The 16,966-nt window shown below is 51.1% G+C and overlaps 2 protein-coding genes and 1 long non-coding RNA gene across 5 annotated transcripts; 2 read left to right on the top strand and 1 right to left on the bottom strand.

The window, feature by feature from the left end:
- The first annotated feature begins 2,091 nt into the window (after positions 1-2,091).
- Positions 2,092-5,134, top strand: Nrm (nurim). Of its 3 annotated transcripts, none has more exons than XM_046427636.2 (4): positions 2,092-2,252; positions 2,797-2,993; positions 3,549-3,725; positions 4,225-5,134. In XM_046427636.2, exons 1-4 carry the CDS (start codon positions 2,120-2,122, stop codon positions 4,504-4,506), a joined length of 789 nt encoding a protein of 262 aa, XP_046283592.1. In that variant the 5' UTR covers positions 2,092-2,119; the 3' UTR covers positions 4,507-5,134. The 3 variants fall into 3 exon arrangements, with proteins under 3 accessions (XP_046283592.1, XP_046283594.1, XP_046283593.1); XM_046427637.2 differs by having other exon boundaries at positions 2,097-2,243; XM_046427638.2 differs by lacking the exon at positions 3,549-3,725.
- Positions 2,461-6,265, bottom strand: LOC124081455 (uncharacterized). Its single transcript, XR_006848045.2, has 2 exons — positions 6,128-6,265; positions 2,461-4,148 (listed from the first exon to the last, which is right to left on the bottom strand). It is a non-coding gene; the product is annotated as an uncharacterized LOC124081455 (long non-coding RNA).
- Positions 6,266-7,105: 840 nt separating this feature from the next.
- Positions 7,106-16,561, top strand: Ppp1r18 (protein phosphatase 1 regulatory subunit 18). The gene is made up of 3 exons (XM_046427635.2): positions 7,106-8,722; positions 13,815-14,022; positions 15,681-16,561. The coding sequence occupies exons 1-3, from the start codon at positions 7,106-7,108 to the stop codon at positions 15,698-15,700; spliced, it is 1,845 nt and encodes a 614-aa protein (XP_046283591.1). The 3' UTR covers positions 15,701-16,561.
- The last annotated feature ends 405 nt before the right edge of the window (positions 16,562-16,966 follow it).

Genomic DNA, 16,966 nt, shown 5'->3' with positions numbered 1-16,966 from the left:
ATCTTAATATTGCAGTGTCCACAGCTCTGCTACAGCCTGAACTCAAAAAGATGAGAGCAATTATGTGAGAGGAAGGACTTCCTGAATAAATATTGTGACTTTCGTTGGTGTAGTCCATTCAGGACCACTTTCCTATGCAGAAAGCAGGGTGGAGAGTGAGTCTATGTTTGGTGCAATATATATGATGGCATCGATGCAGAGGAATATGGGAATACTTATCTCTTGAGAGGGAAGGAGGAATGCAGAGCCTGTGGGAGGTTCCTTAGTGCTCTTTAGCAGTTTTCACATCACTTTACCCACAAGATTAACAGCTTTCTTTAACTCTCATCTTGTGCAATAAAAGTTGAGGGAGTGAGTTTGTTGGTTTATTCGTTCACTTGTTTTTGAGACAGGGTCTCTTGCTAAGTTGCTTAGGGCCTTGTTAAATTGCGGAGGCTGGCCTCCAATTTGGGAGCTGTCACAGCCTCCCAAATCACTGGGATTACAGGCATTGGCCACCTCACCCTGCATAGGGAGTAAGCTTAATGATAACTAAGGTCCATATATGTACATAGTTACTTACTATATGATCTTTAATTCTGATGAACTTTATATATATCCCTTTATTTATGTTTATGTGGTGCTGAGGATCGAACCCAGTGCCTCAGAAATGCTAGGCAAGTGCTCTAACACTGAGCTACAACCACAGCCCCTGATGAAGTTTACTTGTAATTTGCTTTTTAAATATTAATATTAATCTGTAGGTAATTATAAGCAGTCTATAGGAAATGTTAAAAGACCTTAGTGGAGTCAAACTAATGAAGTTGCAGAATAAAGTCAGTGTCAATTATTACAAGCTTGTATAAAATTACTTAGTTTACAACTGTAATAAATTAATAGTTTTGCACCACAAATATTTTAACAGTTTTACTACCATGGATACAATCTTTGCCACTTATTAGAGGCTGATAATGTAGCTTAGAGGTTGAGCTTTTGCCCTTCTTGTGGGAGCCCGAGTTCATCCCCAGCATCGCAAAATAAATAATTATTAACAAAATAGCCAGGCGCGGTGGCGCACACCTGTAATCTCAGCAGCTTGAGAGACTGAGGCAGGATGATCGCGAGTTCAAAAACACCCTCAGCAAAAGCAAGGTGTTAAGCAACACCGTGAGACCATGTCTCTAAATAAAATATAAAATAGGGCTGAGGATGTGGCTCAGTGGTTGTGTGCCCCTGAGTTCAATCCCCGGTACCAAAAAACAAACTGCCAAGTGTTGTGGTGCAGGCCTGTAATCCCAGCAGTTTGGGAGGCTGAGGCAGAATAATTGAAAATTCAAAGCAAGCCTCAGCAGTTTAGCAAAATCCTAAGCAACTTAGCAAGGCCCTGTCTTAAAAAATAAAATGGGTTAGGGATGTAGCTCAGTGTTGATGCGCCCCTGGGTTCAATCCCTAGTACCCTAAACAAACCAATCTTACAAGATATAATAGGTGATTCAGAGCTTGAGGTTCTCACCCTGGGTCAAAATCCGTTCTCTCGCCGTTCATTATTGAAGTCTTAACTGAGGATTTGTAATGTTAGCCCCCATTGTTTTCCAGTCACGGCTAAATTAAAGAGTTTTTTTGTTTATGCTGAACTGGGAATAGAACCCAGGGCGCTATACCACTGAGCTATATCCTGTCTCACTAAAGTGCCATGGCTGGCCTCGAATTTGCGATCCTCTAGCCTCAACCTCTCATGTCGCGGGAATTACAGGAGCCAGCCACCGCGCCCAATCGAAAAGGGGGCTCCTAAAGTTCTGTTTCCACAACTGCCAGAGAGGAACTGTCTTCATTTTTTTCGATGGGAAAACTAGCCCAACTGGGAGTCAATCCATGTGGGTGGCAGCAGAACTGCTGTCCTTACCACTTCCCTGGGGGTTCTAACATTCCCTTCTGTGACGCGAACATCGCAAGCTCGGGAAACGAACCCCAGCTTCTGCACTGCCTTCGGGCTGGGAAAGCCGCGCGCGCGGGCGAGCCGGAAACCCGGTGTCTGCGTGCAGGAGCCCCGCCCTCCTAGGCGTGTCCCCGGGCGGGGGGCGGGGCCTGCTGCCGCGGGAATCCCAAACCCGCCCCTTTCCCCACCCCTCCATTTCTCGCCATGGCCCCTGCACTACTGCTGGTGCCAGCTGCCCTTGCTTCTTTCATCCTGGCCTTTGGCACTGGAGTGGAGTTCGTGCGTTTTACCTCCCTTCGACCACTTCTCGGAGGGATCCCGGATTCCGGTAGTCCGGGTGAGAGGGAGGAATCGAGTACTAGCTTTGAAACAGGGAGGTGGAGCCGGAGAAGAGGGTGCGAGGGCGGAGCTTGGAGACAAATGACAGTGGAAGTCTGAGCGAGGGAACTGGAATCGCGAAAGCTGCTCAAAAGCTGCAGGGTAGAGGGACCATAGGAATGGTTTGGCGAACCGCGAGACTAAAGACTGAGCGGGAGGGAAAGGGCTATAGACAATATTCTAAGAAAAGTATTTTGTAGAGAAAACTGCGGAGAGGGAAGTGTTACAAAGGGGCGATCCAGAGAATCCTCTCCAGCCATGCTTTTAGTGACAATCCAACATGCATTTTTCTATGAATTCTCTTTCCCAGGTCTGATGGAGGCCTAGGGTAGAGGGGGAAATACAAGGGATGGTAAAGTGAGAGGGGCCAGCCTAGATGGAAAACATTAACGCTTTGAAACCATTAAGGGACATGGTCTGGGACCCCAATGGGAAATGAGGGTAAGGGGAGATTTTCTATTTATCTTCTTGATGTTTGTCCCTTTCTCCCTCAACTCCTCCAGATGCCCGCCAGGGATGGCTGGCTGCCCTGAAGGACCGCAGTGTACTTGCCTCCCTGGCTTGGGATCTGGGGCTCCTGCTACTCTTTGTTGGGCAGCACAGCCTCATGGCGACTGAGACAGTGAAGGCATGGACATCCCAGTACTTTGGGGTCCTTCAGAGGTCACTGTATGTGGCATGCACTGCTCTGGCCTTGCAGGTATGAGGACATGGCAGCTGAGTCCCCAAGGGAGACAATCTGTGGGAGGCACCCCCTGGACTGGTGAGGCAAACTATGATTTTGAGAAGAGAACTGAGGATGCTAATCTTAGCTTCTATTCCTTCATGGCACATATCCTACTTTTTATCAAGAAGGGTGTACTTATCATTCCCTAAGCACAAGATGTGCATTCTCACCTTTGCAACTTTGTTCACATTATCCTGCTTGAAATCCCCTCCTTAATTCCTTTTCAGTCCTACCATTTCTTTCAAACCACCTCCCTAGGTTTCAAGAGAAAGCTTGCTTTTCATTTAGTAGTTACCTATCTTCTCTTTGGGTGCCTAGTACTATCAGGCACCTATCAGGTCATCCCCATCCATTCTGTAAATCCCTATCCATTCTGTAAATCCTCAGTGTGGATACAGGTCATCCTCACTTTCATGGGAGCTTACTCAGCACCCTCATAAGTGGGAAAGGGGAACAGGCTCTGGGTCTGGGTTTCTTAAAAGTAGGCAGGTTGGCTGCTGGGATACTTAGTTCCTCATCCTTCTCCAGTTGGTGATGCGGTACTGGGAACCTGTACCCAGAGGCCCAGTGTTGTGGGAGGCTCGGGCAGAGCCATGGGCCACCTGGGTGCCCCTCCTCTGCTTTGTGCTCCACGTCATTTCCTGGCTCCTCATCTTCAGCATTCTTCTCGTCTTTGACTACGCTGAGCTCATGGGCCTCAAACAGGTGAGGCTTCCAAATCCCTACCTAAGACCTCTGACCCCATTTAGAATTCTTTCCAAAGATTTTCCTCTTCCACCTGCCTGCCCCCCTGCTATTCTACTTTCTCCCTTGCTTTTTATTCTCTCCTCTCTCTTTCTTTCTTTCTTTCTTTTTTCTTTTTGTGGTGCTAGGGATCTCTTTTTTTTTTTTTTTTTTTTCTTTTTGTGGTGCTGGGGATCAAACCCAGGGCCTTCCTTGTGCATGCAAGGCAAGCATTCTTCCAGCTGAGCTATATCCCCAGTCCCTCTCTTCTTATAAGAGTGGTTCCTCAAAGGCCAGCATCCATGGGTATCCTGGGTCTGGGGAAGTCACATGAATCAGAGATCAGGGTCAGGGGGTGGAGTCTCAGAATGAGGTTCTTGGGCCTGATTTCCAGGAGGGTGGTGCCTGGAAGAAAGAGAAAGAAACAGCTAAATTGGAAAAAGGGTTTGACTCCATTTCTAAGCCATTCTCCTTCTCTTAGGTCTACTACCATGTGCTGGGCCTGGGTGAGCCTCTGGCACTGAAGTCTCCCCGAGCTCTGAGGCTCTTTTCCCACCTGCGCCACCCAGTGTGTGTGGAACTGCTGACTGTGCTGTGGGTGGTACCCACTCTGGGCACTGACCGCCTCCTCCTTGCTCTCCTTCTTACCCTCTATCTGGGCCTAGCTCATGGGCTTGACCAGCAAGACCTCCGCTACCTCAGGGCTCAGCTACAAAGAAAACTTCACCTGCTCTCCCGGCCCCAAGATGGGGAGACAGAATGAGGAGTTAACTCTGATTCCAAGCCCTGTACTTTCTCTACTCCTCAAATTCAAATCCTTAACATCCCAGGCCCTGATTGCTTCAGACCTGAGGCTCAATGCCATGGACTGAAGGAGCTGTCCCTTCTACTGCTTGAGACTTCATTCCTCCAGTCCAGCTCCATACCCTAAATTCCGAGTTTTGGCCACTAGATTCCAAGGTCCAGTTCTCACCAGCCAGGAACAGAGGGTGTAGACTTCATTCCCCTCCTCACAGTTTAGGGCCTGACCTGCCTCCTCACAAGGAAATGGGTCTGCCCTGACTGTTTCCCTGGCACTCTTATTCATCTCTGTGCCTCAGGGATCCCCTTCTCCATCTCCAGCTTCCACTCCTGGGCCAGAATCTGTGTGCAAGTTTGCCAGTAGTGGCCGCCGGGTCTAGACTCCAGTCATGCTCTCCACTCCTACCCTAGTCTCTCCACCTCCCAAGGCTCCGCCCCAGGGCTGAATCCCACTACCCCCCCTCTCCCCTGCAACCCTCGCCACGGCAACCTAGTGGAGCGGATTCTCCTGCTCTTAACTTGGGTGACTTGGGGTTCCCTGCTCTCCTGAGAAACACTTGCTGCAGGAAAATAAAAGCCTCGTTTTTCTACATGTGGTATTCTTTACTCTGCGACGTCTCAATCTACAGGGCTGAGTTTGGGAAGGCGAGCCAGAGCCTGGGAGCACCAAGCTCCAGTTTGGGAGCCACCTCACCCACTGGCTACCCTCTGGGCTGCAGCCAAGCTCCATGGGCTCACCCCCACCTCCAAACCGCCCAGTCCTGCTTCCTCCAAATTCCCCAGTTTTCCCTCTGCAGAACCGGAGACGCAAAGGAGACAGGGTAAAACTAAAAACGGAGGGGACCGCAGCTCTGGAAGGGAAGAGAGCTTCCAAAGCCATTTGCTTCTGAGCACTGCTCCTGCAGCCTCCTTCCCTACAGACCTCCTCCTGTCTGGAGACGGCCCTCGACCCACAGCAACAAAGGCTGGCCCGGGAAGGCAAAAGCGTGGGGAGGAGCGGCCAGAGATGGGAAGGGCGGGCCCGGTTCGCAGCAGCTGGCGCTTCCTCCCCGAGTCCCTAGAGGGGCCTGAGTCACGGGCCGCCGCCCTGGGTTGGGGAGCTGGGTGGGGGCGGGGGTCTGGACACCAAGGTTCTCCTGGACTACAGGGCGGGAAGCTGTTGAGGGGCCCTGGGGTTTGAGAGCCGAGAACCCGTGATTGCCACAGAAACAGGGGAGTCCTAGAGCAGAGTCCCACGCGCGGTGGATGGAAGTGAGGCCCCGCCCCCTCCTCGGGCTCCGCCCTGCGCCCCCTTTCCTCTCGGCATTGTCCTTAGACAAAGCTGTCGCCGCCCCCCGCCCGGCCCCCTGGTCTCTGTCTCTGTCCCTCCTCCTCTTTGCCTCCTCCTCTCCCTCCCTTCACCCCTCCCTCTAGTCTCCGGATCTCCCTCGCTACCTCTCTCCTCCTCTTCCTCTCTCCTCCTCTCTCCCGACGCCTGGCTCCTCGCATCCCCTCCCCCGGGAACGTGTGAGTTGACTGAGGGACTGACTTGGGGACAGGGGTGTCTTCTTGCTCCCGTCCCCGCTCCCGTCCGAGTCCCGGACCTTGGGCTGTCTCCTCTTTGTGCCGAGATTGTATGCTGACCGCGCCGGGCGGGGATGGCTTGCTATGTCAGGGTTCCATGAGAGCCGGGAGCCAGCCACGGACTTGCAGGCTCAGGACCGAAGAGGCGTGGATCCGGTCTTCAGCATGCCTGGGTCCTGGGGCTCAGCCGGTGGGGGAGGCTGACGGTAGTGATCGGACTGGATGGGGGTGGACGCCAGGGTTCTGGGAACGTGATGGCATCGCAGTCGCCGGTGTTCCAAAAGTCCCCCAGGGAGGGTATTTCCCCTGACCCGCCTTGGGGGCGGAGTGCACGGCGGAGGGGTGGGGGCTGGAGGGCCCGAGAGGCGGGGCCCGAACCTAGCCGGGAAAGGAGCCGGGATCTTTGGGGCCCGCGCTGAGACCCGCCGGCCTGCTGCCGCGGCGCTCCCTTAACCATTGCCCCCTGAATTCCCCTTCTCCCCTTTTCACTCTCCACTTTTCCTTACCTTCCCGAATCCCCTCAGATCCCGTCTATCCCTCTCTGGCGGGATTCCCCGTCTTTCCTTCCCATTCTCACCTTCCGCCAGTGTCGTTGAGGCAGCCTCTCCTGTACCCGGTCCCCTCTAAACCCCAGCCATTCTTTTCTCTCATCTCTTTCACCCCAGCTCTCTTTTAGCCCTTTTCTCTCCTTACATTATTGAAACTGTCTTTAATACTCATTAACCCTTTACTATCCAATCTGGCTCCTGCCTTTAAATTTTGACTTCCTTTCACATCACCTCTCCTCAACTTGGTTGAACAGCTTCTCGTCCTCACTTTTCTGCCCTCCTTCTTATCCCTTTCCCTCTGACCTCATCCCCAGCTCCTCTGCCCTTCTCTGTATCCCACCTCAATCCTCCATTTCCTCCCCACAACCCAGTCTCACCCCTTGGGCCTCTCTGAAGCCTCTCTTCCGGTTGTTTGCCCCCAGCGTTCCCTACCCTTACCTCCCGGAGACCATGGCCACTATCCCAGACTGGAAGCTACAGCTGCTAGCCCGGCGTCGGCAGGAGGAGGCAGCAGTTCGTGGCCGGGAGAAGGCAGAGCTGGATCGCCTGTCCCAGATGCCAGCCTGGAAACGGGGACTTCTGGAGCGCCGCCGGGCCAAGCTTAGCCTGTCTCCTGGGGAGCCTAGCCCTATGTCTGGGACTTCAGAGGCTGGACCTCCAGACCCAGACGAGTCCGCTGTTCTTCTGGAGGCCATTGGGCCAGTGCACCAGAACCGATTCATTCGGCAGGAGCGGCAACAGCAGCAGCAGCAGCAGCGGAATGAAGAGCTGCTTGCTGAGAGAAAGGCTGGGCCTCTGGAGGCCCGAGATCGGAGACCCAGCCCTGGGAATTCAAGGGATCAGAGCCCCAAGGGAAGAGAGTCAAGAGAAGAGAGGCTAAGTCCCAGGGAAGTCAGAGAGAGGAGGCTCGGGATAGGAGGAGCCCAAGAGTCAAGTCCCAGGCCTTTGGAGACTAGAGACTGGAGGCAAAGCCCAGGAGAAGTGGTAGACAGAAGCTCAAGGCTGTCAGAAGCACGAAAATGGAAGCTAAGTCCTGGAGAAACTCCAGAATGGAGTATGAGGCTAGCGGAGCCTGGAGAACAAAGTCCCAGGAGAAAAGAGGTGATGGAAAGTAGACTGAGCCCAGGGGAGTCTGGCAACCAGAAGTTGGGCCTGACAGAGGCTCATAAATGGAGGCCTGACTCCAGAGAGTCTCAGGAACAGAGTTTAGTACAACTGGAGGCATTTGAGTGGAGACTGAGCTCAGAAGACAGAAAAGACTGTTTGGATCAATGTAGGAGAAAAGAAGAGAGGACAATTCAAGGGATGACCCCAGAAGAGATTACAGAGTTATCAGAGACCCTAACAAGGGAGGCTCATGACAACATCTCCAGAAGAGTGGAGACAGCAGAACAGAGGCCCAGCCCTGTGGAGGATGGTGAGAGGGGCTTGAAGACAACTGAAGGATGGAAATGGACCCTGAACTCCGGGAAGGCTCGAGAGTGGACACCCACATATATAGAGACTCAAACTCAGAAATCAGAATCTCCAGAGTCTGTTGAGAGGCATCTGGGGCCTCCTAGTATAGAGGCCGGAGAAGGGGAGGCTGAGAAGGAGGAGTCGGGGGCTCAGAGCAGGCCTCTGAGAGCCTTGCAGAACCACTGTTCTGTCCCCTCCCCCCTCCCACCAGAGGACGCTGGGACTGGAGGAGGCTCGAGACAGCAGGAAGAGGAAGCAGTGGAACTCAGGCCCCCACCATCAGCCCCTCTGTCTCCCCCACCCCTAGCCCCAAGTGCTCCCCAGCCTCCTGGGGATCCCCTCATGAGCCGTCTGTTTTATGGGGTGAAGGCAGGGCCAGGGGTGGGGGCCCCCCGCCGCAGTGGACACACCTTCACAGTCAACCCCAGGCGCTCTATGCCCACTGCAAGCCCAGCCACTCCAGCTGCCCCAGCCACAGGTGATGCTGCAGTTCCTGGGGCTGGGAAGAAGCGGTACCCGACTGCTGAGGAGATCTTGGTTCTTGGGGGCTACCTTCGTCTCAGCCGCAGCTGCCTTGTCAAGGGGTCCCCTGAAAGACATCACAAACAGGTAGGGGAGCAGCCAAGCCAGACTTCTTAGAAATCCACTTGCCAATTCTCTCTGGACTCTGGTCTTTCTTGCTTTTTTATACACTGTATTCTTGTCTTCCTCTATTCTTGTTAATTCCTGCCACCTCCCTTCCTCCCTCTGCACACACACCCTTCCTCTGGTAGCCCTCCTTTGCCATTCATTTTGCAGCCCCAAGAGTCTGCCCAGCAATCAACCACTGTGCCCGGGTGTGTCATTTTCAGGGTGTGCCCAGGCTGCTCATTCTCCTTACCCTCAGGCTCTGGGTTGTGTCCCCACCATCACCATACACCTTTCTTTCCTTTCCTCTGAGTCTGTGACCCACCCAGGCCCATGTGGTGGGAAAAGAGGGCAGTTTGCCAGGGTGAAAGCTCAGCTTTGGAGAGGAGAGAATGTGGAGGCAGCAGGCTTGGGAGGCGGAAGACAAGGGTCTGGGCTCTACAGAGAAAAGGCAGGAAGCATTGAGTGGGGGGAAGGTCTCACAGCCCTAGGAAGAGGAAGGCAGAGCTGAGTGGGGACATCCTAGGATAGAGGGAGGAGGGGTGATGGGAAGGGCTGGCTAAAAAGCAGAGAGAAGGCTTTTGAACCCCAAGTCTGCCCCATGGGAGAGGCATACACAGAGGCCATTTGAACAGGGTGACCTCGGGGTTGCACACCCCCAGCTGGGCCACTGCTTCAGACAGTGCTCCCTTCTCTCTTGGGACAAGAAAAGCCTTCTCCTCTTCCCAAATGCCCCCACCCCCCACTCCTCTGTCCTTCCTCCCTGGGCTTTCCCTCCCTCCCAGAACTGGCTCAGCCATGGTTTTCCCCTTTCTTCCTGACACCCTGCCCTCTCCCTCTCCTTGGGGTAGAAAAAGAGAAGTGCTTTCCGAGGCCCCAAGCTTGGACTGGCTGGGGTACAGTGGGAGTTGAGGACAGGGCGGGGACTGAGGCTAATAGATCAGGTTAGACTTGAACAAGGACATGCCGGGAAATGTGAGCAGCCAGGCTGACTTCTGGTCCTGGCTCAACTCCATCCCTATACACATCAATTAGTTTATAGCTTGAAAATCTCTAGGAGAGAGGTCTCAATCAGAGGTCTCAGAGCTAAAAGTCTATCCTTCTAACATGAATCTCCCCAGAGTTTGGGAAAACCCATCTCATCCTTATCCCATGTGTTAACACCTTTTTTTTTTTTTAAATCCTTAATGTCAGTGAGAAACCACAAGGACTAAAGATCTAGGAGAAGCTCTAGGGGGAGGTACTGGATCCGAGTTCATCTTCACAGAAACTGAAGCTCCCATCCCTGAGCCCTGGTACCTGGGAATCTACCTGAGACCTCTGACACTCTTCAGTGATGGGCAGATACAAAGGAGGGAGGACAGGAAATTCTCCTAGGCTGAAGTGTTCAGAAAAGTCACTTCCTACTGAGGTTGGCTAGTGCTTCCAGGAGGCTTGTGCCTTTGGGGAATGAACAGAGGGAGGCATGAAGCTTTGGACCCTGAAGCTCAGGGACTATCTGAAGAGAACCAGGAACCCAGTGCAGAGCAGGACCAGTGATGGTGACCATACCTAGGTCAGGGAGTAGGGGGCCGGAAGCAGATCGCCCAAACAGGAAGCCTGGGGTGGGGGCCGGAAGGCTGGTGGGGCTGAGTGGGGAACTCTAGGCCATGGGCCTGCCAGAACTGTGCTCAGGATGTGGTGAGAGAATAAGGAAGCAGTCCTGCTGTGTTTCGTTGGGGGTGGGGAAGAAGCAGCAGAGTTCCCTACACCCAGTCACCTCACCCTCTGTCCTCTTTCAGACCTTTTCCCCTCTCTCAGGGCCCTGCTTCTCAAGGACTGGTGTGCCCTGTCCCTGCTCACTGTCCCAACCCACTGGCTCAGGGATTGGAGGACCCATCCCTACCCCCACTTTCCCTAAATAACTCATGTTTGCTGGCAACTTCCATCAAACATCCCTGCCATCAGGAGAGAAATCCCAGCCCTGCTGCTGAGCCCAAGGGATGGGCTGTGACTGGTCCCCTTCCCCAGAGGCCCCTCTGGCTGAGAGACCTGCCCCTCTGGCTGAGAGACCTGCCCCTCCCTCCCTGCCCCCCTTGTGACCTTATATAGCTGATGGGAGAGGAGTGAATGAGTCACCTCCCTCCCTGTCCATCCCCCACCCCCCTTGCAGGCTGTGCATTCCTGAGAAGCCCTGTCAGAAGATTGGTAGTGGTGGTGGGGGGGGGGGGGCGGTTAGAAGCAAGGCAGGAGGGGACAAACAAGCTGAGCAAATCAAATGAATCCTCTTGCAGAGTGGATAATAAACTACAGAGATTGTTATCCCAAAATGGAATATGGAAGCAGAAATGGGTTCCCAAAAATTTTGGTAACAGTAACAAAATATGAAAGGATCCCTTTTGAGTAGTTTGGATGTAAGCAGTCTGGCTGCTGTCACTTGATTCTACCAGCATTTCCATAGATGTGGACTGGGGGTCAAGTGTGTACAGATTGGACTATCCCCAATGTTGTCCACCCCATAGTATTGGTCTGTTGGAGCCTCATCTGAGGTCTGAACAAACCCTTTTGCATTGAAACAATTTCCAAGTTGCTTTCAACATCAAACACAAGTATAATAAATAAGTACAGCCGTCCCTCTGTCTCTAAGGGTTCCACGTCCCTGGGTTCAACAAAGTGTGGATCAGAAATATTCAGAAAATGGGTTGGGGTTGTGGCTCAGTGGTAGTGTGCTCGCCTAGCATGCATGAGGCACTGGGTTCAACCCTCAGCACCACATAAGCATAAAGACAATTGGGCTGGGGTTGTGGCTCAGCGGTACAGCGTGGGTTTGATCCTCAGCACCACATAAAAATAAATAAGTGAAATAAAGGTATTGTGTCCAACTACAACTAAAAAATTTAAAAAAAAAAGAATAAAGACAATAAACTCCATCCAACAACTAAAAAAAAAATATTTTAAAAAAAGAAATATTCAGAAAAAAATTACATCTGTACTGAGCATGTAGGGACTTTTTTTTGGTCATTATTCCCTAGAAAATGTAACAACTATTTATACAGAGTATTTACATTGTATCAGGTGTTAAAAGTTATCTAGAAGCCAGGTGTGCAGGCTCATGCCTGCCTGTAATCCCAGGGGCTCCAGAGGCTGAGGCAGGAGGATCACAAGTTCAAAGTCAGCCTCAGCAAGTTAGTGAGGCCCTAAGCCACTTAGTGAGACCCTATCTCTAAAAAAAATTTTAAAAAGGGGATGTGGCTCAGTGATTAAGTGCCCCTGGGTTCTATCCTGGTGTTGCCTCCCCAAAAAAATAAGTTATCTAGAGATTATTTAAAATATGCAGAATTTATGTTGGTTATGTGAAGTATTACACCATTTATATGAGGGACTTGAGTGAGTATTTTGGTATCCAAACAAAGGGGTCCTCCACAGATATGTAGGATGACTATATATCCTCTAATAAGTTAGAAGCAAGTAGGTGATTATGGAAAAAAATCAGAACTGGGTAATTATAACTTAGAGGGTCAGGAAATGGGGGGAGTGGATGTAGCAGCTTCAGAATAGGGTGAGAGGAAGGGAGAGAGTCTTGAGGGGGGAGAGTGTTCCCTCAGTACAAAGGGCATGAGGTCAGAATGTACCTCTTGGTACATTGGTGGACTTGGAAGAAACCAGGCCACTGTGACTAGAGTTGGGGAGAATGTCAGGGAGGGGGACTGGCACATTGACATTGATTAGACTCTAGCTTTTTTTTTTTTTAAAGTACTGGGGATTGAACTCAGGGACACTCAATTACTAAACTGTATCCCCATCACTTTTAATTCTTTGTTAGTGAGACCCTATCTCACTAAGTTGCCCAGGTTGGCCTCAAAGGCCTCCTGCCTCAGCCTCCTAAGTGGCTGGGGTGGCTCTAGTTCTGCGTCAAGTGAAAAGGGGAGCCATTGCAGGGTTTGAAGCAAAGGAGTGACACATACAATCCCTAAGTTTTAGCTTCCCATAGGGACCCGTGTATCACATCCCATACAGCCTTAGCAACCTCAGCAACCTCTTCCCCAGCCACCCTTCTCACATCACAACTCACATAGAGACTCGGGGATGCAGGGCCCCAGCCCTAAGTCTTCCCAAACAGATGCCAGGGACAGCCTGAGGTCATCTAGACCTTTCCAAGTAGTTCACATGGAATCCTCCTGTTTGTCTCCCTAATCCCTTTGGCTCCCAGAGTTAATCCTACCATCCCCTTCCCGTTGAGCTTCTTAAGAGGGCAAAGGGGATGGGTAGAAAAGCAGTAAGAACAGCTGGGCTCACCTGCACTCGGGATGGCCTGTTTATGAAGGGCTTTCTATCCCCTTTAAGGTCTTTTGCCTCTGTCGCTGCCCATCCCTCTGGTGCGCTCTGCACCCCTACCTCTCTGCCCTTATCACTTCTCCCAGCTGCACCTTTCAGGGATTCAGGGGCTCATCTTCTCCCCTGTGTGTTGAGGAAACTCTTGGCTGTTGGTCTCCTATCCCTTCCCAGGCCTAGGCCCCCTGCAGTGGGTCTACTCCAGCTATAGGAGAGGAGTGGGAAGGGGAAGGTGTTCAGGGTTTTCCCAGGGTATAGCAAGTGTTAAGGGTATGGAACTCAAGGTAACTGTCCTTGATTTTACCTGGGACTCCATCCCCAGCCAGCTCTTTCCTGCCTAGCCAGCTCAAATGTCACCTCCTTTGGGAAGCCTACCTGATTGCCCCAGTCAGACCAAAGGCTCAGTTCTGATCAGAGGGATTTAATTAAATCCTTTATTTTAATTTCTTTTTACACCTCTGCCTCCCATTGAACAGTACTGGGTTCAATCTGCAGTACTAAGGGCATGGGACCTTAGTCCTGTGTTATTCATTTCTGCCTCTCAGGCACGTGCCAAAGCACAGGCCAAAAGTTTGACCTTTTTGAATTATGTGATTAAAGAGGGGAAGGATTGGGGAGCTGTAAGAAAACTGAATCCCAGAATGGTCGGAGGGAAAGTCAATGGAGTACCTCATTCCAGCCCTCACTCTCCTTCCACCTCCCAGGGCTTCCCTGGGCTGTGGATTCTGAGCCTGCCTCCTTCCCCTTTCCGTCCCACCTGCAGCTTAAGATCTCCTTCAGCGAGACAGCCCTGGAGACCACATATCAATACCCCTCTGAGAGTTCGGTACTGGAGGAGCTAGGCCCGGAACCCGAGCTCCCCAGTGCTTCCAGTCCTCCAATGGCCCAGCCAGACGACGAGGAGGACGAGGAGGAGCTGCTCCTGCAGCCTGAGCTCCAGGGCGGGCTGCGCACCAAGGCCCTGATCGTGGGTAAGCGGAGGAGGCGCGGCCGACCCCGGGGCGCCCCCTTGTGTTGGAGCGGACACCGCGGTCCAGGAGGGAATGGGAGGGTTGGAAATTGCTCGGTTGGGCCAGTAGCCCAATGCGTTTGTTTTCTTGTTGCAGTACTGGGGATCGAACTCAGGGCCTGGGCAAGCGTTGTACCACTGAGCTACATGCCCCCCAACGTTGTCCTTTAACAGATGGGAAAATTGAAGTCCTGGGAAGTGAAGCGCACATTGACTCTAGATATTTCAAAACTAGGGCTCCTTCTGAGCTCTTCAGTCTGGGTAAAAACAGGGATTGGGTCAGAGAGGCTGAGTTTGAATTTTAGCCTGTTCTCTTCCTTGTGATCTGAACTCAGAGAAACTCTCTGACCTCTGGCCTCAGTTTATCATTTATGAAATGAGGTTAATAATAACCACCTCCTCTGGGCTGGGGATGTGGCTCAAGTGGTAGCGCACTTGCCTGGCATGCGTGTAGCCCGGGTTCGATCCTCAGCACCACATACAAACAAAGATGTTGTGTCTGCCGAAAACTAAAAAATAAATATTAAAATTCCTCTCTCTCTCTCTCTCTTAAAAAAAAAATAATAACCACTTCCTGGGGCTGAGAGTGTAGCTCAGTGGTAGAGTACTTGCCTAGCACATTGGAGGGCTGGAGTTCAATCCCCAGTACTGCAAAAATAACAACAATACGTACCCTCTGCAATTTGAAAGAACTGAATAATTTTTGAAGCACCTAGGCCAGTAGTTATATATTAAATTATTTATTCTGGGATTATTGTGAGTTTAGACAAGGTATAAGAATGCCTAGCTGGGCGCAGTGGCACAGGCCTGTAATCCCAGCAGCTCTGGAGGCTGAGACAGGAGAATCATAAGTTCAAAGCCAGCCTCAGCAAATTAGTGAGGCCCTAAGCAACTCAGCAAGACCCTGTCTCTAAATAAAATATTAAAAAAGGGACTGTGGCTGTGGCTCAGTGGTAGAGCACTTGCCTAGCATATGTGAGGCATTGAGTTTGATCCTTGGCACCACATAAAAAATAAATAGATGCAAAATAAAATTTTTTTTAAAAAACTATATATATATAAAAAGGACTAGGGATGTGGCTTAGTGGTTAAGTGTCCCTGGATTCAATCCCCAGCATCCTCCTTCCCCGTCCCCACACACAAAAAAGACCTAACATAGCCAGGTGTAGTGTCAGCATGCTTGTAATCCCATCTATTCTAGAGGCTGAGGCAGGAGAATCCCAAATTCAAGGCTACCCTGGGAAACTTAGTGAAACAGTGTCTCAAAATAAAAAATAAGTGCTGGGGATATATCTCAGTTGATAGAGTGCTTGCCTCACATACATAAGGCCCTAGGTTCAATCCCCAGCACCATCAAATAAAAAATAAAAGGGCTGGGGATGTAGCACAGTACTGGGTTCAATCTGCAGTACTGAAAAGAGTGTAGGGGAATGCCTAGCACAGAATCCAAGCTAAGGGATGGTTTGTTACTGGTGGCAACAAGTACCCAAGACATGGAAGATACAGGACTTCCAACATGTGAGCTGCCCTTCAGTTGGGGAAGGGGTGGGGAGAACAGAGGCAGATGCCCTCATTCACAGAAGCCCTCATTCTCTATCCTTATTACCACCTCTCCCACAGATGAGTCCTGCCGGCGGTGACCATCTTTCAACTAGGGGACATACCTCCCTCCTTCCCAGAACTGAAGATCCTGGAGCCTAATGATTCAAAGCAGAGGACCCTGAAAATGAGCCTGGCAGGGACAGGCAACCAACATCTTCTGACTTGCTTTCCCCATCCTGTTTCTAGAGGCAAAGCCAATTGCCCAATTTCCACCCTAACCCAGAATCCCTGATGTGCCCTAGTATGGGTGAGGTCAATGGGCTGGAGCATCTTAGGTGACCCAAGAGTAACCACCAGGTCCTGGGAGGAGCATAGAACTCCCTGGGGTGTGGAGATGGAGCAACCCTCATCTCCATGAGAGGATACAGTCTTCCTACATCTTTCCTTGACTCTTCACAAACTGCAGAGAGTCCTCAGGATTTAAGACCTCATTTCCCTGGGAGACTAAACCCCACTGAATTCACAGGCAGTGTTCCCCCTTCGTTTGCAGCTACCTGCTTCTTCTCATGACCATATCCTAGTTTACAAATCCTACCAGCTCCAAGACCCACCTGGTAAAGTCCCAGGTTTACAAGCCACACCTACTTGCCATGTCCAGGTGGAGTTTTGTCCCTTGTCCCCATCATTCCTTTCATGGGGAATGACCTGGGGGTGTGGCTTCTTCCACCTTTGCTCAGTATTACTGTGTTTCAGTTTCCCACAGGAGGGAAGACAAGGAATCTTAACTCTGTACCCTTTGAAAGATATTTAATTCTGTCCCTCCTAATGATTCACAATTGATTTGAATTGCAGTGGTGTGGAGTGACTAAGGAGGCAACTCACTTCCCCTCTCCCATTGCACCTTCAATTTTGTTGTGTTCATTTTTTAACTTTCTATAATAAAATGGAGCTTTCTCTGACTCTTCTGCTGCTTCTTTGGGGGAAAAAAAAAGTTCGTGTAAGGGAAGACTTAGTGGCTGTGGGAGGGGAAAATGAAGGGGGATGAACCAGGAACCTGGCACTGACATAGAAAGTAGTCTAGAAGTCAAACACAGCTGTACACACCTGTAATCCCAATGACTCTGGACGCTGAGGCAGGAGATTACAAGTTCTAGGCCAGCCTCCGCTACTTAATGAGACATTGTCTCAAAAAATAAAAAAAGGACTGGGATGTATCCCAGTGGTAGAGTGTCTCTGAGTTCAATTCCTAGTCCAAAAAGAAAAAAAAGGGGGGGGGGGTGTCTCAGGAGCTGTGTGCGGGTTTCACAGAAGACAAGCAGAAGTCATAGGTAAGGGCTGTTGACTTGTCCACTAAACTGAAAAGT

Source organism: Marmota monax, unplaced genomic scaffold (assembly GCF_021218885.2).
Source record: "Marmota monax isolate L192 unplaced genomic scaffold, Marmota_monax_Labrador192_F-V1.1 WCK01_AAM20220418_F8-fsc00426, whole genome shotgun sequence".
In the NCBI taxonomy this organism is placed as follows: domain Eukaryota; kingdom Metazoa; phylum Chordata; class Mammalia; order Rodentia; family Sciuridae; genus Marmota; species Marmota monax.
The sequence above is the reverse complement of the archived record's forward strand: the minus strand, read 5'-3'. Positions and strand labels throughout refer to the sequence as shown.